Below are 26,650 nucleotides of genomic sequence, written 5' to 3' on the forward strand. Positions count from 1 at the left end.
GAGGGCAGAACAAAGCACAGGTTGTGAGGACAGGTAAGGGCATGAGGACGGGAAACGGCACGGGACCTGAGGACGGGGGACACCACAAGGCCTGATAGCAGGGCAGGGCACAGCGCCTGAGAGCAGTGGGACACGAGACCTTAGGGAAATGCAGTGTGCACGGCTTGAGGGCAGAGTAGGACACAGGGCTGATGGCATGGGACAGCACAAGGCCTGATGACAGGGCAGAGCACAGCAGCTTAGTGCGAGGACGGTGTCTGAGGGCAAGACAATGCACAAGGCTTAATGGCAGAATACGACAGGGTCTGAGGGCAGGGCATGCACATGGGGCCTGAGGCAGGGCAAGGCATCAGGCTTGAGGAAGGACGCTGGGCCGGGGCATGAGGGCATGGGAAGGCACAAGACCTGATGGCAGGACAGGGCACAGCACCTGAGGGCAAGGCAGGGCACGGGGTCTGATGGCAGGACAAGTGTACGAGGCTTGAGGGCAGAGAAGGGCACAGGGCCTCAAACTAGGGTAGGACAGGGCACGGGCGTAAAGATGGGAAGACAGCGCATACAACTTCAAGGCAGAGTACATAAGGTATCGGATTTGAGGGCAGGACAGGGCGGGGCACAGGGCCTGAAGGAAGGGCAGGGCAAGGTACAAGACGTAAGGACAGGACACTGGGCAGGGCACATACCCTAGGGGTATAGTAGGGGAGGATATAACAAGGTGTACGACTTCAGGATAGAGCAAGGCACAAGGAATGGAGAGGGTATGTTTGTGCTTAGGTACATAGTAAATCAGGGCACAAAGCAATCGAAAAGCAACATCTGTTACACAGTAAAAGACCGAGGCATGTTACTTATTTTTGCTAGCACTTTTCCGCTGACACCCTGTCATTTCAGTGTGGGACGCAGTGGTTCAAATTTCGCGAGGGCTACGTCCCAAAGGCAGGGGGTTGCGTCCCCAAATGGGACGCAGTCAGTTTGTTAAAATATACCCTGAGTGTTTGAGAGAAATTGAACGTCGCGCTTATTGGGAGGTCGGATAGACCCACCCATGACCCTCAGTTAAAAAAAAAAACTTGTAAAAGGTGGCCGATCGCGGCGAAACTTTTCGCATTCACGAGCTAATCAAAATTACACACATCATGACAATTATATGACCCCGAACCCCATGACCCTTGACCTATGGCGTGTTTCTAGAGACCATGGCATGGCAGAATCGCGATTCTGCGTGTTAGCACACATTATCGACGCGTTTTCAGACTATTTGTGTCTTAAAAAAAAAAAAAACGCGCAAACTTGTGGAATGATTGTAATACCATGCCTTATGGTAGGTGTCAGGGTCGCATTAGGGTCAGGTGGTCAAGGTTACTGAGCTTAGATGACCTTGCTTCACCTTTTCAAGTTTCAACATGTATTAGTGTCCTTTTTGCAGATGTCGAATTTAGGATCCATTTTCAAGAGAGGTTTTGGTGCCAAAAAATATGTTACGAAGCTTCCCATGTTACGAAGCTCCCTTTCAGTGGTGATTGACACCTACTTTGGCTACCTGGCATGACACCTAGGCTAGCTACTGGACACTGGTTGACCTGAGCTTACCTGACCAGACCCACCCCCAGGCCCCAAATGCTGACAGGGGATTCAGGTTCAGCGCAAAATTTTGAGCAAGATAGCATTAAAATTGGGAGGTTCGTATTTCCTTTGTATTTCATTTTTGCAACCACCTGGTCGGGCAATGTGAAAGGGTTACAAATAAATATCAAAGCATGGATAAGATAGGCTACTATTTTTATTTTTCTTAGTTAAGAAAAGATAATCGTGTCAGGGCTATGACTAAAAATAAGTGGCCTAAATCCGATGAGAAAACAGGATTTGAGGGAACCCTAGGTTTGGCTCCTTGAGCCTCTGCCCCCCCCCCCCCTCCAGCGAAAATCCCTTACAGGAGGCCCTGAAGCCCCCGGCCCCCCACCTCAAAAAGTAGGTGGGCACTTGCCCACCTGGCCCCTCCTGTTCCTACGCCTATACAATTTTGTTAATAGCCAAACTATCAAAAATAAAACACAAACTAATGTTTGTGGAATCAATAGTTTGATTCTGACACCAGATTGCCTCCATAAAAAAATCAATTTCCTGATTGTCTTTTACCATGCTTTGCATAAAACACAGTCATTATTTTGGCTGTATTTTTTGTGTGTGGTTAGCTTCATCATTTTTCTTTGCCACCTGCTAGCAGCACTGCCAATCAGTGTTTTACAAGAAGCATGCCAATTGGGGAAACTATGAGGCAGAAATAAAAACATTGATTGATCAATAAATGGATCTTGTACCTATAACCATATATGGGCATAAATGCAGTCCCCGCTATGACGGGGTGCATTCAGTGTAACGGGACAATACTTGCGGTATTGAGTACACCCACTGAAGAGAAAAAGCTTCCATTACCAAAGGAATGATAGTTAACGAGTAATACTTGACGAAAGTACGCACATTCACCCGAAAATGACGATGTTTTTTGCAGGTTCTGGGCATCCACTTTGGCAGACAATCAGCTGGCCATTCCATAAATGGATCGGCACTATGAAAAAAGTTTAGAAATTTATTTTTAAAACAATAAATACAAAACAGTAACCATTGAATAATAATTAATTTTGCTATAATTAACAATATTGTAAACAAATTAATACAAATTATAACTATTTACCATCTCTTAATTACTCACTTTTTCTGGCACGTTTCTGTCGATCAGCAATTGCCGTCAAACGTCGGTTGGCCTTGAGTCACAACTTACTTCATTAGGACCGCCAGCTAATTGTGCGCTGAGTGAGTACAGGCCTTGTGTGAATTACAACTTGCTAATGTCTTATTTTTTCATTTGAAAGCTAGGATGCACAAAATCACATCCATTTTTTCGTTACATGGTCATGGCCCTGCCCACTCCAACCTTTCATTGGTCGATCAATATTTGGATTTGAGCCTCGTCCTTTACCCAACTGATGCACAACCTAACAGAGCAGCTTCCAACAAAGTATGGTTAGTTTTACAATTGTAAGAATGCCCTGCTCCTTCATTTCAAAATGAAAAGTGATGTAACCATTAACAACACATGAGCCTAGTATCCGCCATCTTCACACAACTATATAGCCGCCAAGATAAAGCAAAAAGGGATACCGGTATGGACTCTAGTCATGTCATGGCAGGCACAAGCTAGCTACAGGCAGTTTTTGCAAGAAGGTAGGTGGAAAAACAAAGCAAAACAAGGAGACAAGTGACAACAATATGGGTGGGTGGAGTTCTTCTGGCTGTTTACTCAACCTGATCTATCATATATTAGGGAGAACAATATTTAGCTTACCTGTTGTAGACACACAACGACCACCATCCTTGAAACTGCACGTGCAACAACAATAACGCTAAAAGATATAATCCGGCGTGCAAACAGCTGCGCCGAAATTGTAGCTCAGTCGTGCTTCCAAATCGACGTGGCACATCGCTGCCAGATCTTTTACTGGACGAGGAAGGCCTTTGAGTATGAAGCAAACTCTGGTGGATAAAATATGAACTAACAGAATCGTTTAATTGGCCGGGTTAGGGTAAATCTGGTTTAGGCTAACGTGCTCCAAAGTTAGTATAAACTCGGATCTGGGCTGTTCCTATCAAAATACACTAGTTTTAATTTATGCTATCCAAAAAGTTAGGGTAAATTAAAATAAATTGAAAATCGGGTTTAGGCTAACGAAAAGTTAGCCTAAACCCGTTTCACAAAAGCCTACAGCTTATATTGTCTTTTCTGAGCTGGAGCGTTGCGCAGCAAATTATTCAATTGAAATCATTTCAAAACTGAACGCACATTTCAATTGGACACTAGTTCGAAGATACTTGTTGTGCAAACATTGCTCGAGCTGCTACAGCTAAACGAGTGTTAACATTAGAAGCACTTAACGACTCCATACGTCAACCACTAATCTGTCATAAGCAAGGAACAGATCGCATCACAATGCCCAACACTTTTTGTGCGGGATGTCTCGGAAACAGTAATATCTCAGTTCTCGGTCTCGGCAACAATTGCTCAGCTCTACGAATCGACCACGGATAACTAGAAAAGGATACATCGAGTATTCGAAACTGATTGGATGGAGATTGAGTAAATCTACTCGACACTTGTAGTATAATTATACTCCCCGTAACGGAGTCGCTACGTTGGCAGACTGGCTGGAATTGGTCACATTCACTCTAAATAGCTGCTGGGAAATAATTAACCATTATTTGTCATTAGGTCCCCATTATACTTTCATTGATGACGGTGCCTGAATGAAAATCTGGTCTCGTATTGATTACCATAAAGCCATCCAAACTCAGTACCACGATTTATCATCCATTGATATGCTGGTAAAAAGGCTGTGGTTCCTTGACTAGTACTGCAATTAGGTTTTACTTTTTATTGAACCCCTTCCGTGCAGCCATTTGGAAAGAGCGTAAACTTAAAGCGAGGAGCGTTTAAGGCACCGTGCTCATTCAATGCAAAATGGCTGACAGTCGTGCTCATTTATAGAGGAGTTTATGGATAGAATCACCGCGGTGGTTACGATTTGTCCCCGAAGTGCTGGCCAGGCGCTGGCTACCTGCGATGGTAGGCTGTCCCGCAATACTCAACTGCTTGGCGGCACAGTATCACCATGGCAGTTGGGACCGAAAACGGATGTCTGAGGGCGACAAATTTCCAAAAAGAACAAGGAAGAAGCTGAAGGCGGTGCGCGTTGTGTCCAGGGTAATAAAGTCGGATTAGTTGTAGGTATGGTAAGTCAACACAAATGTTTGAAATAATCGAATCGAACAATGCAATATTTATTCTCAGGTACTGTTTTCATCAGGCAGTTATTTTTGTTGAAATAATAGTTGATGTGATATTCTAACCCGCGACCTGGTGGGGGGGGCTATTTTTTGCCCCCCTCTAGACTTTTCGATATATCTCCAGAACCGCTGCGCCGATCGTCACAAAACTTTCAGTACCCTCCAGGACATCAATTTTACACATTGTGACCAAAAATGTTTCCAAAGGCTATGATAGGTTGGCCGGAAATGACGTCAGAGTGACGTCATGTTCTGCCGTTTTCGACCCAAAAAAAGGTTTCGCGGGAAGAGCTGTCAGGCCTATAGCTTTGCAAATACAGAAAAATGATAAGGACATAAAAGCTGTAGAATTGACAGGGCTACAAAACTGCTATCTCGGATTTTTACAATTTTTAGATTTTGAAAAAATCAAAAAATAATTTTTTTGGATATAATCATCGAAAAATCCAAAAAGTTTTTTGAATTTCGCAAAAACCGGAATATATGTGATAGTCCTTACCGCCTTCCATCCACATACCAAATTTTAGATTGATACCTCTTTTTTTGGCGAAGTTACAGCGAAAAAACTGTTCAAAATTGATGACGTCAAATTTTCAAACTGAATTTTTAGCAATTCTAGACCCCGTAGCGCAAAACAAAGACCACCATTAGACTCCCCGTGACGAGCTGCATCGAATCAATACCCAGTTTATGCAAAACTATCAACTTTAAAATTTGACCTTTTTTGGCCTGACCTTGACCTGACCTTGACCTGAACTTCACCAGAAAGTGACCTAAGCCATACCTGATAGTCTTATAACCAACACCATTGAGTTGGAAATGAAAAATTGGCCATAAAACATGCATCACACAACCTTAGTAAAGTTGGGCTCATGTGACCTGACCTGTGACCCTTGGTGACCTGACCTGTGACCTGACCTGGTATTGTCAGTGACCTCTAACAGCAACATATCTACTAGGCAACTGACGCCCTATCGCTGATTCTCGACAAAATGCGTTTTCTTCGGTGTTATAGCGCATTCCATAGATGACCCGTGAACGGTGAAACATGTCATCTTTGACCTGACCTGTGACGTCATCGGTGACCCCGAGGTCAATGAAATTTGGTTTCCTTCGACAAATTTGACAGGCTTTTCGAACGCCGTTTGAATTTTGCGGATCCGTCCAGTAGTTTCGGAGATACGAGGGGGGGGGCAAAAAATAGCCCCCCCCCCCCACCAGGTCGTGTTATAAACAGACCCCACCAGGGCGCGGGCTAATCTGTAAAGCCGTCACTCCCCGACTCACTTCAATTATCGTTTGTTTCCAGTTTCCACTCGACTGTTCCCAATTCTTGGCTGCGCTCCGCGCCACGCTGGCTGCTAATCTAAGCCCGCCTCTCCGACCAGCCCGCTGACACTAACAGATTGACGGTACCGCCGGCAGCTGCGCCTCAATCCGCCGTCATTTGGCACGCCGGCTGAGTTATTTAGCAAACACCAACGGTCGGCTCGCTGCGGCCCGGTGATCATTCGAACTCGTTTCGTCAGCGCTGGCTGTCGTCTCGGCACTCGGGGGCGGAAATAACCTCCTCTCCCCCTCTCTCCTTCCCTCTCTCTCTGTCTCCGCCCACTCTTCCACTCTCGCCCATCACCGCCGGAGGCTGTTGCCTTTGGCATGACGTGGAGCTGATCTGTTTTGCTCGAGTGTCAACCATAAATCTGTCGTTGATCGCCGAACGGTTGGTGTTTATCCTCGGCGTATAGCGGAGGTCTGGCCTGTGAGCTCACGCGTCGCAGAGAGGAGGATAGAGAGAGGAGGAGGAGGAGGCGTGATTGCGTCATTAATGAATCACCGGTATAACGGATGGGACGTTTTTAACGTTGCACGGTTGAGTAAGCTTTGCTCCAAAGATAGTTATCGCGTGTTTTGATTTGATGCGTGATAATCATTTATTACGAAAACGTTTTGTATCAGCACACATTTTTTTGTTCCGAATGTGTGTCTGTTTCTTACAAAATGTATTGCATGAAAGGTGATATTGCCATAGTATGTATTTTAACCCATCGAAGGTCGATATAAATATTTTATGAACTGAACTTGTGGTGCGCCTGCGTTATTCGTTGCCTCGTCTCGATGATGCAATAACCACGTGTGTCGCCGGCCGGCACGGGAGTCCCCGGGCCGGCGCTGCCGATTCGCGCGCCGACTTGTTGTGAGTTGTGACGTTGCTACCCCCCCCCCCCCCGGTGCTGGGGGCGGCCCAGGGGGCGCCAGTGAACATTGTACCCTTTCACGAGGCGACCGCGTGTCTGCAGCCTGCATTGCAGCAGTCTGCTGACCAATCCGCGCTCGATCCGTCGCCGCGTGGTCTCCGAGTGTTTCTGCGCATGTCTGGGGCCCAGCCCGCTGCGTCGGGCCGCGCGCTCCGCTCCCCCGACTTCTAGGCCGAGCTCTTGACCCGAGCAGACGCGTCACGTCTGGCTCCGCGATTTGGCCCGTTCTGTCCGGGATTTATAACTTAGATTAGGCAGGGCATATTTGGCCAACTTGGATTTCATTCTCGTCTCTTCGTCGCTCCATGGTCTGATTCGCTGTTTTGGTTTTTGACTTCGTTTTGGTAATTTAAATATAACAACCCGCTCCTTAAATTAATTCTTTTACTTGGGGCCGTTTGGATCGAACTGATTGAATTTTTGGAACACGCACCAGGTTGATATTCTCCATTTCTGATTAACGTAAAACCCAGTCACTGATATGTGGTGAACAGCCCCACAGCACCACATATTGGTGACCCCGACGTGATTCTTGTTCGATTTTTTCATACTTCCGGGTTGTCGCCTCCGCTCATTCCCGAATCAATTATTTCATTTTATTCCCCCACATGGATTGCTATTCCGTCGCTCCACAGTGGCTTCTGCGCCACTTTTCCATGATGGTTTCTGTGCCATCTCTCCGCCGTGTGATTAGTTAGGCATTTATCTTCTCGGTGATTTTATTTCGGCGTTCCATTGGCTCTTTCGGATTTTGCACTCGGTGTTTTAAATTTTAATTGTTCAGTGCATTGCAAACACCGGCTATACTTTAACGATCATGACGAACGAGGGCACGATGGAACCCGCTCATGCTGAGCCGGTCCATCATGTGTCGATCAAGCCGCCGGTTTTTATGGACACCGCGGTTGACGGCTGGTTCGCTATTATGGACGCCCAATTTAACATTGCCAAAATCACCAACTCGCAGACCAAATTCTACCACGTTCTCTCTGCCCTGCCTCCGGAAACCATCTCGCACATTCCGCGTGCTGTCTTGAGCAACAAAAATTTCTCTGAGCTACAGACAGCCGTCACTGACATGTACGAAAAGACAAAGCCAGAGATGTTTGAGAAACTGATCAGCAAAACGCGTCTGACGGGCCGACCCTCACTCTTTCTAAGCGAGCTCAGAGAGGTGGCCGACAAGGTTGGTGTCGGAGACGATCTCGTTCGGCACAAATTTATCCAGTCGCTACCTACAGGCATTGCAACGGCCCTGGCTTCTCAGCGCGAGCTCTCATTGTCGCAGTTGGGCAAACTCGCGGACGAGGTGATGCCTCTTGTGCAAAACTCAGCTGCTAACATGGTTCACTGTCAGGATCAGGACCCACAGTCCGACTCACAGGCGTTCCTTGTGGCTCAGCAGCACCCAAGGTACCACAGGGCCACTCAGCCGCAGAGCCGAGCCGCCACACACTCCCCAGCTCGTGATGCTCGTGATTCAAGAGCGTCTCTCGGTCTCACGCCGTTCCACCCTGACCAGAAGCCGAAAGTGTGCCGTGCTCACCTGTTTTTCGGCAGCCGAGCACGCACTTGCAAGCCATGGTGTCACTGGCCCGACAAAGCTGCTGATCTGACCATGCAGCCGTCCTCACGAGCTGCATCTCCCTCCCGTGCAGCCACAGAGTCGGGAAACGAGAGGAGCAGGCCGTAAACGCAGCCCTCGGCCTGCCACTCCTTAGGGTCACAGCCAAGGTGAATGATCAGCCCCTGAAATTCATCGTGGATACTGGCGCTGGTGTATCCCTGGTTCCGCCCTCCTATGTGAATGGAACTATAATCCACCCGTCCGCTGTTTCGATCACGACTGCCAGCGGGCAGCCACTGCGCGTGCATGGCGAGGCCACTCTGGATATTGTCCTCCCCACACTCAGACGCAGTTACACATGGACATTTGTAGTGGCTGAAGTGACAGAGCCACTACTCGGTAACGATTTTCTCGCTCACAACTCGTTGGTTGTCGATTGTGGTTCCCAAGTTCTCCGCGACTCCACCACTCTGCTCTCTGCTCCCGGTGTACCGACGACCGGGGAGTCTGTTCATTTGGTGATAAATGATCTCGCTCAGGTGCCTGAGGCAGTGCGGCCCATCCTAGTGGATCACCCCGCTGTTCTCAGCCCTAACCAGCCGGATTACACAGACTCGCCAATCAAAACCACTCACTTCATCGACACCGGCAGCGCTCCACCCACGTTCGCCAGCCCACGCAAGCTGCCGCCCGACAAACTAACCGCAGCAAAGCAAGCACTCGATGTGCTGCTCAAAACAGGAGTGATTCGTCCGTCTAGGTCCCCGTGGGCCTCACCCATCCACATGGTTCCGAAGAGTACTCCTGGTGAGTGGCGTGTCACCGGTGATTACCGCGCGCTCAACGCCGTAACCAAACCGGACCGCTACCCACTGCCGCACATTCAGAGCCTCTCAACCAAGCTCCACAACGCTCAGTGGTTCAGCAAAATTGATCTGCTCCGTGCATATCACCAGGTGCCTATGAACCCCGCTGACTCAGAGAAGACGGCCGTCACCACGCCCTTCGGCTTGTACGAATACGCCTTCATTCCAATGGGGCTTCGCAACGCAGGTGCCACATTCCAGAGGGTCATGGACGGCATCTTCCGAGACGTGCCGTGCGTATTCGTCTATCTTGACGATATCCTGGTATTTTCCGAGAACCAGGAGCAGCATGAGAAAGATCTGCGCCTCGTGTTCAGCAAGCTGGCTGAGCACAAGCTTCGCATCTCACTGGAGAAATGCGAGTTCATGAAGAAGTCACTCATTTTCCTCGGTCATGACGTCACCAGCACAGGTGTCACACCTCCCAAGGCCAGAGTGAAGGAGATTCTGGACCTCCCTCTACCGCATGACTCAGAGTCACTGCGTCGCTATCTGGGACTCATCGGCTTCTACCGGCGTATGATTCCGCGATTCGCCGATGTCACGTTCCACCTGACCGAACTGATTCGACTCAACCCAAAAAGCAAAGAACTGACGTGGACAGAGGAACAGACTCAGGCGTTCAGTGACAGTAAAGCGGCGCTGGCCGGCGCCTGCACTCTTCCACACCCAGTGCCACACTGCGAGCAGTACGAGCTCGTTACTGACGCATCACAAGTCGCGGTGGGTGCCGCGCTCCATCAGATTGTGGACGGAGTACCCGTTCCCATTGGCTTCTTCTCACGGAAGCTCAGTCAGGCCCAACAGAAGTACGCCGCGTATGACCGAGAGCTACTCGCGGCTTATCTGGCCACACTCCACTTTCGTGACATGATCGAAGGCCGCCACGTTACCCTGCGAACGGACCACAAGCCACTCGTGCGCGCTTTTCACAGCCCGCACACGGCTAAGTCTGACCGCCAACAGCGCCACTGGTGTGTCGTCACGGAATACATCACGGAGGTCTCGTACATTCGTGGCAGTGACAACGTGGTGGCAGACTGCCTCAGTCGCCCGGTAAATGCAGTGTCCCTCGATGCATGTGACCTCCATTTTATAGCGGCGGCTCAGAAGCAGGAAAAGGAGAGAGACGCCGACAGTGCCGATACAGAGCACCAGCATGCCGAGTCAGGTTCAGAATCGCGCTCAAACCCGCAGGACACCTCCCGATTGGAGCCAGTAACACTGTCTGGCGACATCACAGTCCTGTGTGAAAACTCTGGACCACATCCACGCCCGTACGTACCAGAGGCATGCAGGCGCGCCGTGTTTGATCGTTTCCACGGCCTGTCACACCCGGGTAGGAAAGGCACCACCCGTCTCATCAGCTCTCGCTATTTCTGGCATGATATGCGCCGTGACATTGCGCGATGGGTGAAGGAGTGTGAAGCATGCCAGGAAGCCAAGGTGCACAGGCACACTCGTTCTCCGCCTGGTCGGTTTGACGTGCCCTCACAGCGGTTCGAAACTGTACATATAGACATAGTCGGGCCGCTGCCCCCGTCAGTACCCCACGGGCACCCCTTCACCGCGCCATTTCGTTATTTGTTGACATGCATCGATCGCGCCACGCGTTGGGTCGAGGCCGTGCCGTTGGTCTCGATCACCGCGGAAAGTGTAGCCTCCGCTTTCCTCGACACTTGGGTGTCCCGGTTCGGAGTGCCACTGCATGTTGTCACGGACCGCGGTTCCCAATTCGAATCAGAACTGTTTTCACACTTGTCTTCAATGATAGGTTTCCATCGCCTCCGAACCACTGCTTATCATCCGACATGTAATGGGATGGTGGAAAGAGTCCACCGAACGCTCAAAGCTGCCATCCGAGCGCGCAAGCAAGAGTGGCTGCGCGCGCTACCCGTCGTTTTGCTAGGTTTGAGAGCCATGCCAGCAGAGTCGGGTTTTTCGGCATTCACTGCCGTCACAGGCGCGCAGGTGCTGTTTCCCCGCTGCGCCGTCGAGAAGGTCCCCGTCGGGACAAAGTACATCCAAGAACTGGCAAAGCGTATGTCAGAAATCGATTTCGTCACGCTCTCACAGAGCTCGAACCACGCCCGCACACCACCGACGCACGTGCCACCCGATCTCATGACATGCACACACGTGTGGGTACGCGTTGACCGCGTGCGGCACTCTCTGGAGTCCCCGTACCGCGGCCCCATGCGAGTCATCAGACGCAGCCCTAAAGTGTTCACGTTGGAGCTGCCGACTGGCGCCCACGACACTGTAAGCGTTGACAGACTCAAACCGGCACACATGCCGCCACCTGAGGACACGCTTGGTCCGAGCAGTACCGAGCCTGCGGCTCCGGAGCAGCAGCCGTCACCGTCGACCTCGCTCGGGTCCCTCGCCACTGGGGCGCCCGACGAGCCGACACCGACGCCAACGACTACAAGACCGTCCAGCAAGAGGACTTCAAGACCTGGAGTGACGTCTTCCGCATCGCCGGCCAAGGACAACAAGCCGTCCGCGGCTGCGCCGGTGCACACCCGCAGCGGCCGCCGCGTGCAGTTCCGGCCGCAACCGGACTTCCGATACTTTTAAGTGCGCCCGCGTACGTGCGTTCAAGGACGATCCTGATCGCGTGGCGCCGACAGTGAAGTGATAACTGCGTCGCGTGGTGTAGTGATTCGTGCGTCGCGCAGGACCGTGCAGTGACAATTGCGTTGCACCGTACCGTGTAGTGATTATTCCGTCGCGCAGTGAAGTGTCGATCGCGTCGCGCACCGAGTGATGTGAAAAGTGATTGTTTTGGGTTATCGTGTATGCGCTCCGCGCTGAGGCGGTGAGTACTGTGGTGCGCCTGCGTTATTCGTTGCCTCGTCTCGATGATGCAATAACCACGTGTGTCGCCGGCCGGCACGGGAGTCCCCGGGCCGGCGCTGCCGATTCGCGCGCCGACTTGTTGTGAGTTGTGACGTTGCTACCCCCCCCCCCCCCGGTGCTGGGGGCGGCCCAGGGGGCGCCAGTGAACATTGTACCCTTTCACGAGGCGACCGCGTGTCTGCAGCCTGCATTGCAGCAGTCTGCTGACCAATCCGCGCTCGATCCGTCGCCGCGTGGTCTCCGAGTGTTTCTGCGCATGTCTGGGGCCCAGCCCGCTGCGTCGGGCCGCGCGCTCCGCTCCCCCGACTTCTAGGCCGAGCTCTTGACCCGAGCAGACGCGTCACGTCTGGCTCCGCGATTTGGCCCGTTCTGTCCGGGATTTATAACTTAGATTAGGCAGGGCATATTTGGCCAACTTGGATTTCATTCTCGTCTCTTCGTCGCTCCATGGTCTGATTCGCTGTTTTGGTTTTTGACTTCGTTTTGGTAATTTAAATATAACAACCCGCTCCTTAAATTAATTCTTTTACTTGGGGCCGTTTGGATCGAACTGATTGAATTTTTGGAACACGCACCAGGTTGATATTCTCCATTTCTGATTAACGTAAAACCCAGTCACTGATATGTGGTGAACAGCCCCACAGCACCACAAACTCAGATGGTGTTTTCTTGCAGCACCATACGTGCGAAAGTGTTGTCGATTTTCACATTAATAGCATGACTGTGCAAAGCGCTATCGCGGTTATGTGCTCTGCGTCACTCATTAGCGTGGTCTTCATCGGCGTCTGTCAGTTTCATCCACACCCAGGTGACAGACGCGTCATGTGACAGTCGTCTGTCACCGGAGCTGTCATGTCACACAGTCCATCACCAACTCTGTCCGCCGGCGAGCAGTCGAAATGTGACGACCCAGATTTGTCGCACGCGGCACGTGACGTGACACGGCGTGACGCGCCTGTCGGCGGCATGGCAACTGTCACGAGTGTGGCGGAGTGTCAGGAGACGTTGGATGACTTATCCGTGACGGGAGTGTCAGCCGGTAGCGAATGACTCCGACGATGATTCGGTATGACAGGGCGCACCGGCTACGAGGCGATCTCGCGCACCTTTCTCTTCTCTCTAGTTAGCCTTTACGCAATGCTGACAGTCAACCACGATTGCACTGGGCTGGTTGACAGTTATATGATCACAGGGGCGGATCCAAGGGGGGGGGTCACATGGGTCATGGCCCCCCCCCTTGAGGCCCGGGGGCCCAAAGACCTGCCAGGGGCACCACCGGCCTATCAGGGGTATCACAGTCCTGACAGGGGCACCACAGGACCGCCAGGGGCACCACAGGCCTAGCAGGGACACCACGGGCCTGGTGCCCCTGGGCCCTGACAGGACTGTAACGCCCCTGACAAGCCTGAAGTGTCCCCGGTAGGCACGTGGTGCCCCTGACAGGCCTGAGGCGCCCCTGCAAGGGCGGTGGTGCCCCTGGCAGGCCTGTGGTGTCCATGGCAGGCCTGTGGTGCCCTTGCTAGGCCTCTGGTGCCCCTGACAGGCTTGTAATGCCCCTGGAAGGACTGTGGTGCCCCTGGGCCCTGACAAGCCTGAGGTGCCCATGACAGGCCAGTGGTGCCCTTGCTAGGCCTGTGGTGCCCCTGGCAGGCCTCTGGTGCCCCTGACAGGCTTGCGGTGCCCTTGGAAGGACTGTGGTGTCCCTGGGCCCTGACAAGCCTGAGGTGTCCTTGACAGGCCCGTGGTGCCCTTGTTAGGCCTGTGGTGCCCCTGGCAGGCCTCTGGTGCCCTTGCTAGGCCGCTGGTGCCCCTGGCAGGCCTCTGGTGCCCTTGCTAGGCCGCTGGTACCCCTGCGCCCGGAGAGGACTGGTGCCCCTGAAAAGTCTGAAGTGCCCCTCGGCAGGCCCGTGGTGCCCCTGACAGGCCCAAGGTGCCCCTGCGAGGCCGGTGGTGCCCCTGGCAGACCTCTGGTGCCCCTGGCAGGTCTGTGGTGTCCCTGGCAGGTCTGTGGCGCCCCTGGCAGACCTGTGTTGACTGGTGCCCCTGCTAGGTCGCTGGTGCCCCTCACAGACCTGTGGTGCCCCTGGGCCTTGACAAGCCTGAGATGCCTGGCTATGACAGGCTCGTGGTGCCCCTGATAGACCAGTGGTGCCCTTGCTAGGCCTGTAGTGCCCCTGGCAGGCCTCTGGTGCCCCTGCTACCCCTGCGCCCGGAGAGGACTATGGTGCCCCTGAAAAGCCTGAAGTGCCTCTCGACAGGCCCGTGGTGCCCCTGGGCCCTGACAGGCCCAAGTTACCCCTGCGAGGTCGGTGGTGCTCCTGGCAGACCTCTGGTGCCCCTTGCAGGTCTGTGGTGCCCCTGGCAGGCCTGTGTTGACTGGTGCCCCTGCTAGGCCGCTGGTGCCCCTCACAGGCCTGCGGTGCCCCTGGAAGGACTGTGGTGCCCCTGCCCCTAGGGGTGCTCATGGGCCCAACAGGTCCGTTGTGCCCCTGACAGGCCTGTCGTGTATACTTGCTAGACCTGTGGTGCCCCTACTTCCTGGCAGGCCTGTGGTGCCCCTGGCGGGCCTGTGGCGCCCCTACAAGGCCGTAGGTGCCCCTGAAAGGTTTGTGGTGTCCCTTAAAGGACTTTGGTGCCCCTGACAAGCCTGAAGTGTCAAGGACAGACCCTTTAGGACGCCAGGGTCAAGTTCGTCGGACTGACAACGATTTGCTTACCTGATAACGTTCCTGGTAAGTACTCACTACTCAGCGTCCACAACATATATACACATAGCATCTATGCACATAGCACATTCATATATACTTGCTTACAGTTGGTAAATGTGGTTGTGGCTAAGAGTTAAGATACTGACTAAAAATAAAAAAAAATAAAAAAAACTGAAAATGGGGGCACCACCAAAATGAAGTGGACGAAATCCGTTGAGTTTTTAATTTTGGGTATAGGTAGGGGCACCACTTCGATTCATGACCCTCCCCTTGGAGTTTTCCTGGATCCGCCCCTGTATGATCAATAGTTTCATCAAGTGGATGTCTGAAAAAAAACTACTAAATGTGATGATCGCCTTTCGCACCACCACCAAAATTATCAGGCAAAGGTTTCACCGCAATACTTTCTACGCTACTGCCCGTCGTGGTACCTTTCTCCCCAGGACCATTCCTGGCTCCGCCACTGCCGGTCGCGGTCCATTTTCCCCCAAGGACCCTTCTGGGTCTGTCCCTGCCGGTATCGTTACACTGCTCTGCCCCCTCGAGGATCCCCCTGGGTGCGCCTCTGCCGGTCGCGGTACACTGCTCTGCCTGCTGTCGATTACCTCGCTATCGATCAGGGCGCCTGAGGTGGGCAGGCACGCCACTCCCCCCCCCCCTCTCGGCGACATCGTCGGCTCCGACGACCCCCCCCCCCCCCGCCTGTGGGGGTGATGACGCGCCGCGTCGGCTGGCTGTATTAATCGGCCGTGCTGTGGTCGCGTATTGGAGGTAATGGCCCCTAATGGAAGCAGTGGGAACCACTGATGGTGGCACGACCACCACCGCTCCGGGCAACGAGCGGGGGGGAGGGGGAGGGGCAGTGGTGGGTGGTGGGTGGGCGAGGGAAGGGTGATACATTAGGCGGTGGGAGGGGTGGGAAGAGGGTGGGGTAGTGGGCGGTGGGAGGGTGGGGAAAGGTGGCGTATTATGTGATGGAAGGGCGTGAAAGAGTGGGGAAAGGGTGGCGTATTAGGCGGTAGAATAGGCTTGTTTACAACTTTGAGCGCTACAAGTTTCCTCAGTTAATCATGTTCAGATTATTTATTCAGTGCGTCGGAAAAGTTGAAAACCAGCCTTTACTAAGTGTTTTCGAACTTGTTCGTTTCAGTAAAATGTTGTTTGTGCTCCAGCTCATTATCCAACATTGGCTCTGCACAGTTTACCAAGTGTTCGTAATTCAATAGCATATCGCTGCAACCAAAACAAAATATAACCCTCGTAAGGAAGCCGTTAGTACGTAAGCAGAAAAGCATGGTCTTTTCACGTTTTTCGGAGATTGAGGAGCGTGGAGAGACCAGATAGCGTTTGTTCACGGTTTGTCATGGTGACGGAGCGATCGACTAGGCGTGATACGGTGGAGAGATGACGGAGCGATCGACGAATAGAATGAGAGCGAGAGAGAGAGAGAGAGAGAGAGAGAGAGAGAGAGAGAGAGAGAGAGAGAGAGAGAGAAAAAAAAAAAAAAGAGAGAGAGAGAGAGGGGGGGGGAGAGAGAGTGAGGTGCGATGGGCGCAGGGATAGAAGAGTATTGGAATATTGCATTTTGTATTTTGTAATGAAAAGAAAGGAACAAGACTTTGTCTTGTAAGGGTACGCTGCAAGCTAAAATGCAACTCTGCATCCCACTTTGAGCTTGTGGACTTTGGTTGACTTACGATATCAATTCATTTTGGACCACCGAAGCTCCATCGTGATAGATGCTCTGTGTCATTGAAGTCGTTGATCTTGTCCTCTTTTTTAACTGGTTCTCTCTCTCTGACGTGGTACTGTGTGTCTCAGACGTGTCCGTTTGTGTCCAGTGTCACCCTCCCTTGACCCTTACGTGTTCGACTATGTTAGTGATCCTGTCCAGGACATCCTGTCTTCCCCTGACCCTGACGTGTCCGGTTATGTTCCTTATCCCGTCCAGGACATCCTGTCCCCCCGGCGAGTCGGTGTGTGTTCATTGCTCTGGCCTCTGTGAACAACTGAGCAGTCCCATCTCTGGCGACCATCACACTACACAAATAAACCTCCCAGCATCTGTCGGAATTGGCTCCCATCATCGCTTTATTGGCGCATCCATCTCGCTTCTGGTTCTGTCAGTGGGTGATGCCAGACAGGATATCGCTCGTCGTAGATAAATAAACTGAGACACATTTCCATTTCACGCCTACGAACACACAAATGTAGATTCAGCCCTGATGTTATGGTTCGCCGATTATTTCGAGGTATAGCGCTACGCAGAACGGTATGAGTGCAGTTTATAGCAAGAGTCCATTGCTAAAACTGTTGCACTCATTTGTTTAGAGCTCCGAGCCGAGTTTCAGGCATTTATTTGTCGAATAAAGCATCAGCTCATGTCAATTTCAAGGTTTGTACTACGAGCTCACTTATTATCATGTCTATCCAACTTTACGTACCTATTCGTCAAAAACCCGAGCTGACGCATCTTTCCTTTTTCAGACGGAGATCGCCAAGCGCCTGAACGCCATCCTGGCACAGGTCATGCCTTTTCTGTCACAAGAGGTGAGTGCTGGGTGGATAAAGGGGTCTGTCACAAGAGGTGAGTGCTGGGTGGATAAAGGGGTCTGTCACAAGAGGTGAGTGCTGGGTGGATAAAGGGGTCTGTCACAAGAGGTGAGTGCTGGGTGGATAAAGGGGTCTGTCACAAGAGGTGAGTGCTGGATGGATAAAGGGGTCTGTCACAAGAGGTGAGGGCTGGGTGGATAAAGGGGTCAATCGACAATGCTGAATGAGTTGGCAACTGGCAGGCGCACGAACAGTCCAGGGAGCATGAAGAGAATTTATTTGCAAAACCAATGCTTCAATTTGTAACTCTGCACTTGAACTAAACCCCGTTAAGCTGACTCGTCCTTGACCAGAAATTCACTTCGTTATTGTATTGACATTGAAACGTATCATTGTTTTTGAAGAGCAAACATGCATGGTATGTGTGGTAACTCATCAAACAACCACTGCAAATAAGCAACACATTCTTCAAACCATTTATGTAGTATGGTTCATTTATTTTGCTTTATGAGGACTCGAGTTCTGCACCGGCCATCAGCAACAATAAACTTACAGGGCTGCCGAACATTCAGCACGCTACTGCTGTCCGGGAGCACTTCTGATTGATGAAGAGTTGTTTCTTTGAAGAGCCTAATCACAGGGGCTTGACGCACTAGCTTCAAGTGTGCTATCAGTAGATCAGCAGTGGGTACTCGGAGCTTAGCTTCCGCAAAGTGTGAGGTCAAAGTTCGCATGGTTTCGATAACTGCCGCATACCGAGGTTTCATTGTCACTATTCCATTGCAAACCACTTGTCAATCACGTCACTACATAGTCTCTAAACCTCAATTTCACAATCACTTCAACACTAGGTGTGGAGATTTGCTGTTGTAATTGTCCTCTTTGAGATACTGACTTATTAGATTTATTATGTTTTCTCAGTTAAGCGCTATAACCAGAGCCATTTTGCTATTGTGGCTGATAATTTCTCTCGATCACACATTTCAATGTCTCTGCCTGTTGATTTTACATTATAACTCCAGTGATTAGTGGTCTCCGGCCGCTGGAATGTATCCCAATGACGTCATTTATTATCCCGCCAGCATCAGCAGCAGGTGGCCTCGGCAGTGGAGCGGGCCAAACAGGTCACCATGGCAGAACTCAACCAGATCATCGGCGTAAGTGGACGGAGCCGACCGGCCCGGGCTATCATGGGGCTGTGTGGGGTGGTTGAGGGTGTGGGGAGGGGATTTACAATAGGAAATGAGGAGGTGGATGATCGTGTTACGTGTTGCTTGTGGTTATTGTGGCCAAAGTTGTGTCTAAAAAAAAAATTGATACAGTATTCGCTATAGTATACCTATCTCTCGTAATATGATGCTCACGTCTAACTAACTTTTCCATTACAAATTTACGCAATCTATCGTTTGTCAACAAGCCAAATAGATACCTTTGCAATCATCAAGGCATCTTTTGCTCCGTCTAAACCAAAAAAAGGACTGAATGGTCATTATAATAAGCTTTGCTGGTTTTAAAATTCATTAACACAAATTATTGCCAACCACAAATTAGCGAAATGCCTGCTGATTCATGGCCAGGGCTTGTAACATATCGCAGCCACAAAAACATCTGTCTGGCCACTAAGTAGCCAATCCCCACTTAACTCGCCCCTGCCGCCGTCGGCGGATGATGAAGAATCCCGACGGAGCCGTGTTTGACTTGGCTCCCCACCGTGATCGCGCTGGTATGGCTTCTTTGATCGGTGCAGGACAACATCAGTCTCGACGTCGATCCGTCAGACTAAATTAGTTACAGCAGAGTCAACCGCGCCCGCGGCCACCGCCGCTCTCAAAGCCAAGGTGTTCTGGCTCAGCTGCGAATTAAGCTCGCGTTAGCAATCGGCAAGCCTATCAACGGGCGCCATCAGCAGCTGCCGCGCTGCGCCCAACATAATTTAGTGGCTTTTAATCAGCGTCGCTCGGCGCCGCTGTGGATTTAGTTAGTCGAGCGCCGGGCTCGAATCCGCCGGCTCACCGGGCTCGATCGATCGGCTAACTTTCAGCTCCAATCATAGCCGGCTGGGGTGTTTTTCTGATATCTGCCGCAGTGCTAATCATATATGCATTGTCGTCTGCCAGAATAGCCTGTGGCGAAAACACGCCTGAGCGCCATTAGTCGTCGTCGCGCGCCGTAATTCGCCGCTGCTGCGTCGTGTTTGGTTGCAGATCGATGTTAGGTCTCCGGGGATCGGATATGGTAGCTCACAGCGGAAAGGTGCTCCTTTGTTTGCGGGTCGATCGCGGGCAGTGGTAACGCGGCCCCGCTAGGCTCTGTCAAATCAGCGGCTTCGATCGTGAATAATGTGGAGCGTTGGACTGGTGGAGGTGAGGGGGGGGCAGGGGGAGGGAGAAGGGAAGGGTGGACTTACCACAGTAGGCTTGGAACGGGAGGGCCTCCAGCCGGGAAACGGGGTTGGGGAGGGACGATATGATAAAAGTGATTTAGGAGAGGGTGAAGCCGTAGAGAGATGTCAGAAAATTTGAATCAGAACGGCTACGCGACACTGAAATATGGATGAAAATGCCTTAAACTAGACGCGGGATGAATTTGAACCGCATGCGTGACGTGAAAGGCAACCAGAGAATTTCTTTTTCGGAAAGAACGTGTCATAGTAGTTCCGCTGAAAAGGAAGAGGGCGCCAGGTCAAGTGATGCTTTGATACCACTATAACAAGGGGTGATGCGAGCTCATGCAGGCTACCATCTTCGTCTTACTCAATAGCACATAAACTGATTTTTTTTATTTTGATTGAACTGAGTTATTTGATTATGAACCACTTTAAAAACGCAAAAATTGACAGTATCACCTGTGTCCCCCTGTGTGTCTCAAAGTCTCAAAGTTAGATATTGAGGCCTGAATCTTGTCTTGTATTTGGCATTTTCACAGTCCGGTCTTATATTACAATACGTATTAGATTTCAGTTTGTTAAAATTACTACATCACCATGCCAAAGAAAATAATCAAAATGCACCTTTCAGCTCCAAAGTATGAATGGATCAGAAAAGGACCACGAGCTTAAGATGGCCGACCAGCTAAGGCTGCTAGCCAAGCAGATTTCGGTAGGTGTGCTGTCATTCACTGGTAGCTGTTTGATGGTGTGTGTAGTTGGTTATGCTTTTTGCTCGAACTTCCCTGCAATGGTTCGCTCGGTATAGATCTGGTTGAGTGAATTCACCAGATCATTGGCGGAATAAAGCATCCACTGTTATGCACGTTGCTCGTTAACGATTTTTCTATTTTTCTATTTTGATTTTCTTATTAATATTCGTTTTGTTTGTGGATTGTGCTGTAGTGTGCACTCTACCCAGTTTGTCGTTGAGTGTTGGTTGTGACTTTTTATTTAACAATTATACGCTAACACTCTCATTTTGTTCGCATAAAATGACACAAGACCACCCCACAGATGTTTTTACGTGGATGATAAATACCACCATGCATGGCTTGGACTCGTAGAAGTAAGCGCGATAAGATATGTTGCCTTTGCAGGCTTATGTGTGCTCCCGCTTGCAGTGATCTTGACGTTGCAATATGATGTACTTACCTGCACAACTTACAGATGATGTTAGCAGCATTTAGGATTTTTTGTCACAAATGCCATTAAAAAAAAAAACAGGACACCTTCCCATGAAATATATATAACGCTGCATTTAACCTATGCCTTGCATTTGACCTACCAATTCCATTGCGCAGTGTGCGCTGTAGAATGTAGATGGGCAATGTGTAGGTGGAGGCTGCTCTGAAATGGATAGATACTGAGATAGGGGCCCTTTTATCGGAACAATGGTCACTGACCCACAGTGCAGTGCTTTGAAATGGCTATCCATGGAGCGACCGGAAGGGATCAGGAACTCATATCGAGTCTCCTGTCTTATCGAATTTGCACTGTGGAATAGATATAATCCGGCTCGGCTGTGTAAAGGAAAGAATGAATTTATTACACACTCATCTTTCCGTCGGAAAAAAACATCAATCGTGTAAAAGCTTGCACATCTCCTGCTTGCAGGCAAAGTGTTCCCAATGCTCTCTCATTACAACCTGTTAAACACATTTCTTAAATTAAATTTATGAGCATTCGCTTTTTGCAGCCGTCTTGGTATTGTAAGGAGGGAAATTGTTTGCCGTTGCAGAACCGCGATCGAACCCGAGCAGCAGAAGTAACGTGTTAGTATGTTTGGTAGGACCATCCCCTCACGGACACACCACCAACACCAGCCCCTCCCTGATTGTCGTTTCAGCCTCAAAGAGCGGACCTGCCCCGGCTATTGGTTAGTACCGCTATCATCGCTCACATGTGTGACGCCTGCATACATGATTCGGTTGCGCTTTGCATGTTTTGGTTTTGCCTCGCTTGCTCTATTATGGTGTGGCTTGTATGGGTTAAGTTGAATAGAATTGACTTGGCTTGGACATGATCTGTGTATGGTGTGTCCCGTCAGGCAGTAAAGGCAGGTGAGATTTGCCTGACAGTAGCTTCACCGCTGCTGCATTGGTATTGTTCTGTCCAGCCCTGGATTATATTCACTCTTCGGTTATTGGGTTTCGTCCTCCCGCACGCCTGTCTGAGTTTGCGACGTTTCCGTTCTTTGTTTTTGCATGTGGCGTGTTCCCCGGCTTTCTAATATGTTTCACCCAGTGTGGCGCTCTTTCTGCCAGTCTGTTGGTGCAATTTAACCGTCAGTGCAATCGCACCGCTGACACTTTTAATCCAGAGCGACGCCTGTTTTGCACTGGCTTCAACTAACCGACCTAGATTATGATTGATGCCGGCCATAGTGGGACAGCTTGTCAGCGGGCGCAGTTAATTCATTACGCCAGTGAAACGCTGTATCAGGGGTCTGGTTGTTGACTGGTTGTAAAAGGTGTTTGTCAGCCAGATGATGATAAACAGTTTGATATCAATTCATTATCATGAATATTTTGATCGTTTGTTTGGTGTTTATATTTTGCTCCATCTACCTATAAGGTTCACTGTTTAGTTATCGCTCATTTTGATTTAATTTTCATTGATACATTCATATAATTATTTGATAATTACATATATTCTATATTTTCACCCATAATGTCATCTTGATTTTCTTGGTCATGTTCCTTTACCGCTCGACTTTGACCGTGCCATCTCGCGACCGTAACCTGTGACCTTGACCGCGCCGCTGCTTGACCTTGACCTTCTGGCTGTGTTTCAGCAGCAGATGCACGCGCAGCAGTTGCCACACTCGCACGCTCCGCCGCTCTCCATGATGCCCCACCCGGGACTGGCCGGGCCGGGACTGCCGCCCTCCACAGTGGCAAGTCAGTATATATGTTATAGATGTCTGTTGTGGTTTAGAGGTTCATTGACAGTGCAGTCATAATGCACCCATCAAGTCGGGGTATGTAATGGCAGACAACTGTATAGTGCATCAAACTGAATTACACTTGCAGTATAATTTATACCTAATTATCAAACATGCCATAGAGAAACACGAATGCGATACTCCGTTTACCTAACAGCCATTGTAAATTCATTATGTATGCTCAAACGTGTTCGTGCACAAGTTTCGTTATAACTGGAAAAGTGAGATAGGTGATGTTCAAACAAGAGCTACTTTAATTTCCACATGCCCGACTTTGCTCTCAGTTAAAGCTTCTCAGTTAAAAAACAGATGTATCATTCTGTGTTCTAAGTTAATTCCGAATCCGCATACTTTAACAATTCACATTAGACTCCCCATTTGCTAAGGCTGTTAAAGCTTTTGAGGCATGCACACGTATTGCACAGGCACACGTTTGAATGCCGTTCAGATATTTTGCAGCAATTCCTCTAAACAACACACATCTCTAACCATAAAACTACATAGGATACTGGCCGTTTTCACGACGGAACTTTCGCAGAGGAACTTATTTGATACCTAAAAAGTACCTACCCTTAGAGGCCTTAACATCCCTCAAACTGAAATATTTTATGTTCAAAATAATTTTAGAAGTTTAAATCCGGGCATTTTTTGCCCTCAAATCACTTATTTATTTACAAACACAGCAATTTTTAGTTCTAGTAGCCCACCTTTCGACTATGAGGTATTAAATCAGCGTGGCAACTTGCTCCCTCTTTGCTCCCTCGGGTATCTAATTCCGGAATTCTTAAAAACAAGGAAAGTATATATCGAGTTCTCTTTTATACCTATTCAGCTATGTTTTAATGGTGATTAAAATATGACAATTTTTTAATTACATTTCATATAAGAAAACACGCAAAACAATGAAACAAAAATAACTACGGCAGATAATTACCTTCAGGTATCTAATTCCGACCAATCAGCACCTCAGTAGGATATGACGTCATACAAGAATGGTGGTGATGGCCGTTTGCAGTCCCGGCCGGTAGGTCACGTGACCGCCGGGCGCCTCGGGTCACGCGGCGGTCGGGAGTCGGACGCGGGGCGTGGTCGCGGGCGGACGCGCGGGGCATCATGCTTTGCTTTGCTTGCTTTGTCAGCTTCATATAACTTACTATCGCATTCGTGTGAAAGCCAAACACTGCTCAGTGCCCTTAGAAATTGAGTTTTGGAAAGCTCAAGTCCCTATAGCTCCTCAGGTCGGCAACAGTTGAAGCCTCATCTGAACCCATGTGAAAAAAACGAGGGTAAGGAACCTTGTGTTGCTTTTTCTTTTACCGTCATAATTATCTCAAACCATCACAATTTTGAGTTGCCACATTGTCTGCTTCACTACATTCGTGTAAAACTTGGGTGAAGGCTGGTGGCTCAAAGAAAGGTGAAGATATTTCTTTAAGTGCCTAATCCGTGAAATTGAAATATCCCGGCTTTACAAATCTACACTTTTCATTTTCTCCACGATACATTTTTTAAAATTGTTTAAATTTTATCTACATTTGTTAAAATCGGGGCTTTGGTCTTGTGTAAACTAGATCATAAAGTTTACTATAGTTTTGTGTAACCTGATGGCTGAAGAAAATAGTAATTTTGCTAAAATGATGTGCGGAAATTTGTTGCTTTCCAAATCAAATTACTCATACCTATATTTCATTCAAAATTAGGAGGCATTATTACTGTTTTTTCTTGTAACATGAACTGAGTTTGGGTACGGTACTCCGGAAACGTTGTGGAACTTTAAGCTAGCTAGAGCAGTTTCCATAAAAATTGTTTAGATAGTTGACATGGCTTGTTGACAACTCTTGCTGTTTCTAAAAAAGTGAAAAAATATTTTCCTGCATTAAGCACACAAGGCATGTTATTCTCATAAGCTATCGAATGTGTGTGTGTGTTTTTTTAAGCTGTTTTTTAAGCTTTTAAGCTGTAACTTCAGTTACTTCACTTCAGAACATATTGCCCAGAATGCGTCACTGATCATGAGCTGGTATATCATATCATATGTAGCAAATACATAAATGAGAATAGTGTGTCATGAATTTTTGTGCATGCTTCTGGATCATCTGTAATTACATCAAAGGCTCGGCTCAAGAGTGTCCTGCCGACCAGCTTATGCCCAACCCTTTCTGTCCGCAGAACGTCGCCTGCGACTCCCGCACGCCGTTTGCCCCGGCCGTCCGTACTGGTCTTCGCGCTGCGAGCCGCGCTGGAGTTCGCGGCGGCGTCGTGGAGCTCCCATCGGGACGGCGTGTGATGCCCGCGTCGAGCTTATAAGCCGTGAGCTTCGATTGGCGGCTCACGCGGTCACCAGCTGTATGTAGGTACAGCCTCGGCCCCGACGACCCCGCTAATGGCCGAGACCGGCATACCCCCGGCATGGGTCCGCTGTCCGGCGCAGCGCTGGCCGCCCGCATGCTATGCTACTTTTGGCTGTATCGCTGCCCAGCGGGAGCGCGCTCCACGCTGCGGAAGAGGTACACGTTGCGACCCGACTGAGGACTGCAACCGGATGGTGACACGTCGGCCTCTGCGCCCTGGCTGGGGCAGGCGTGACCGACGTCACAGTGGAGGAACGCCCAAACAAGACCAGCCCACCGTCGGAGCAGCATGGAAATATCATGATCTGCCTGGACGTCGGACCCGGCGGCCGCAGTGCACCTGCGTCCTGCACACGTGCGGAGAGGGGCGCTGGAGGCTACTCTGGAGCTTCTGCCATTCCGCGGCGCGACTGCTGGCAAAACGGCGGCGATTGAGGCGGTTGGGAACAGCTGCAGCAATGGTGATGGCGGTGATGGCGACATGGCGGTTTGGGACTTCATCTCAGCGCGGCCGCCGCCCAGGCGCCGCTGCGCCCGGCTGCTCAGCCACCTACCGGATGGCGGGGTGGCCCTTACGGCCCTCACGCCCGTTCGGTCTGCGGCCACGTTGTGGGGTGGCGGTCGCGGGGTTAGCGGCGTTGGACTTCGTCCTTTATCCAGACTGCACCGTACCATCTGAACGGATGGATCTGCCAAGAAAGATGACATCCAAGGCGGCTATGAGGCGATCACAAAGCTTCACCAAGAGCTTCTCCTTCATGGGGCCGGCCGGCCGTTAAGTCGCAACACCGGCTGCCGAGTGCCAACAGCTGCGTGCGCTGGCGCCGACGCGTTGTGGGCCGCGCTGCTGACGCCCAAGCTGCGATATCAACCATCTACATAAGCGTAGGAACCATGGGTGCATGGGTGCAGCTGCACCCACAATATTTATCCAGTGGGTGCAGACAATGTATTCTGCACCCACAATAATTTCATCAACACTACTTCCCATGCAGCACGGCAAATTCAGGATATGTTGCCTACTATCCATCTTTCGAAGCATTTGCTACTGTGATCAGTGATGGTCTTCAAAACTTACATTTGTGCTGAAAAAACGGAAATGGAGCATGTGATTGAACACATACCGAACCGATGACCCACTGTCAAAATTTTAGCCCGACATCTTCGAAAATGGCTAAGTTGACCGCTTTTACTTTTTGCAGTAGTCAATATTGACAATATTAGCCCTCGAATGTGTGCAGCGTTTTCCAGCTTCTAATGTGTAGGGGGAGGGGGAG

General features: G+C 50.2%; 1 protein-coding gene across 5 annotated transcripts in view; it reads left to right on the top strand.

Annotated features, from left to right (window-relative positions):
- The window catches only part of LOC122363999 (transducin-like enhancer protein 4), a 140,473-nt gene that overhangs the window by 81,520 nt on the left and 32,303 nt on the right, over positions 1-26,650 (top strand). The window contains exons 5-9 of one of the 5 annotated variants that reach the window (XM_043333926.1): positions 17,585-17,647; positions 18,733-18,807; positions 20,668-20,748; positions 21,925-21,954; positions 22,876-22,978. In XM_043333926.1, the coding sequence (XP_043189861.1) occupies positions 17,585-17,647; positions 18,733-18,807; positions 20,668-20,748; positions 21,925-21,954; positions 22,876-22,978 (352 nt within the window). Of the gene's footprint in view, positions 1-17,584; positions 17,648-18,732; positions 18,808-20,667; positions 20,749-21,924; positions 21,955-22,872; positions 22,979-26,650 lie in introns of all 5 variants that reach the window. The other 4 variants (XM_043333925.1, XM_043333929.1, XM_043333930.1 and 1 more) reach the window with 4 other exon arrangements.

Source organism: Amphibalanus amphitrite, unplaced genomic scaffold, assembly GCF_019059575.1.
Source record: "Amphibalanus amphitrite isolate SeventyFive unplaced genomic scaffold, NRLGWU_Aamphi_draft 000651F_arrow, whole genome shotgun sequence".
In the NCBI taxonomy this organism is placed as follows: Eukaryota; Metazoa; Arthropoda; class Thecostraca; order Balanomorpha; family Balanidae; genus Amphibalanus; species Amphibalanus amphitrite.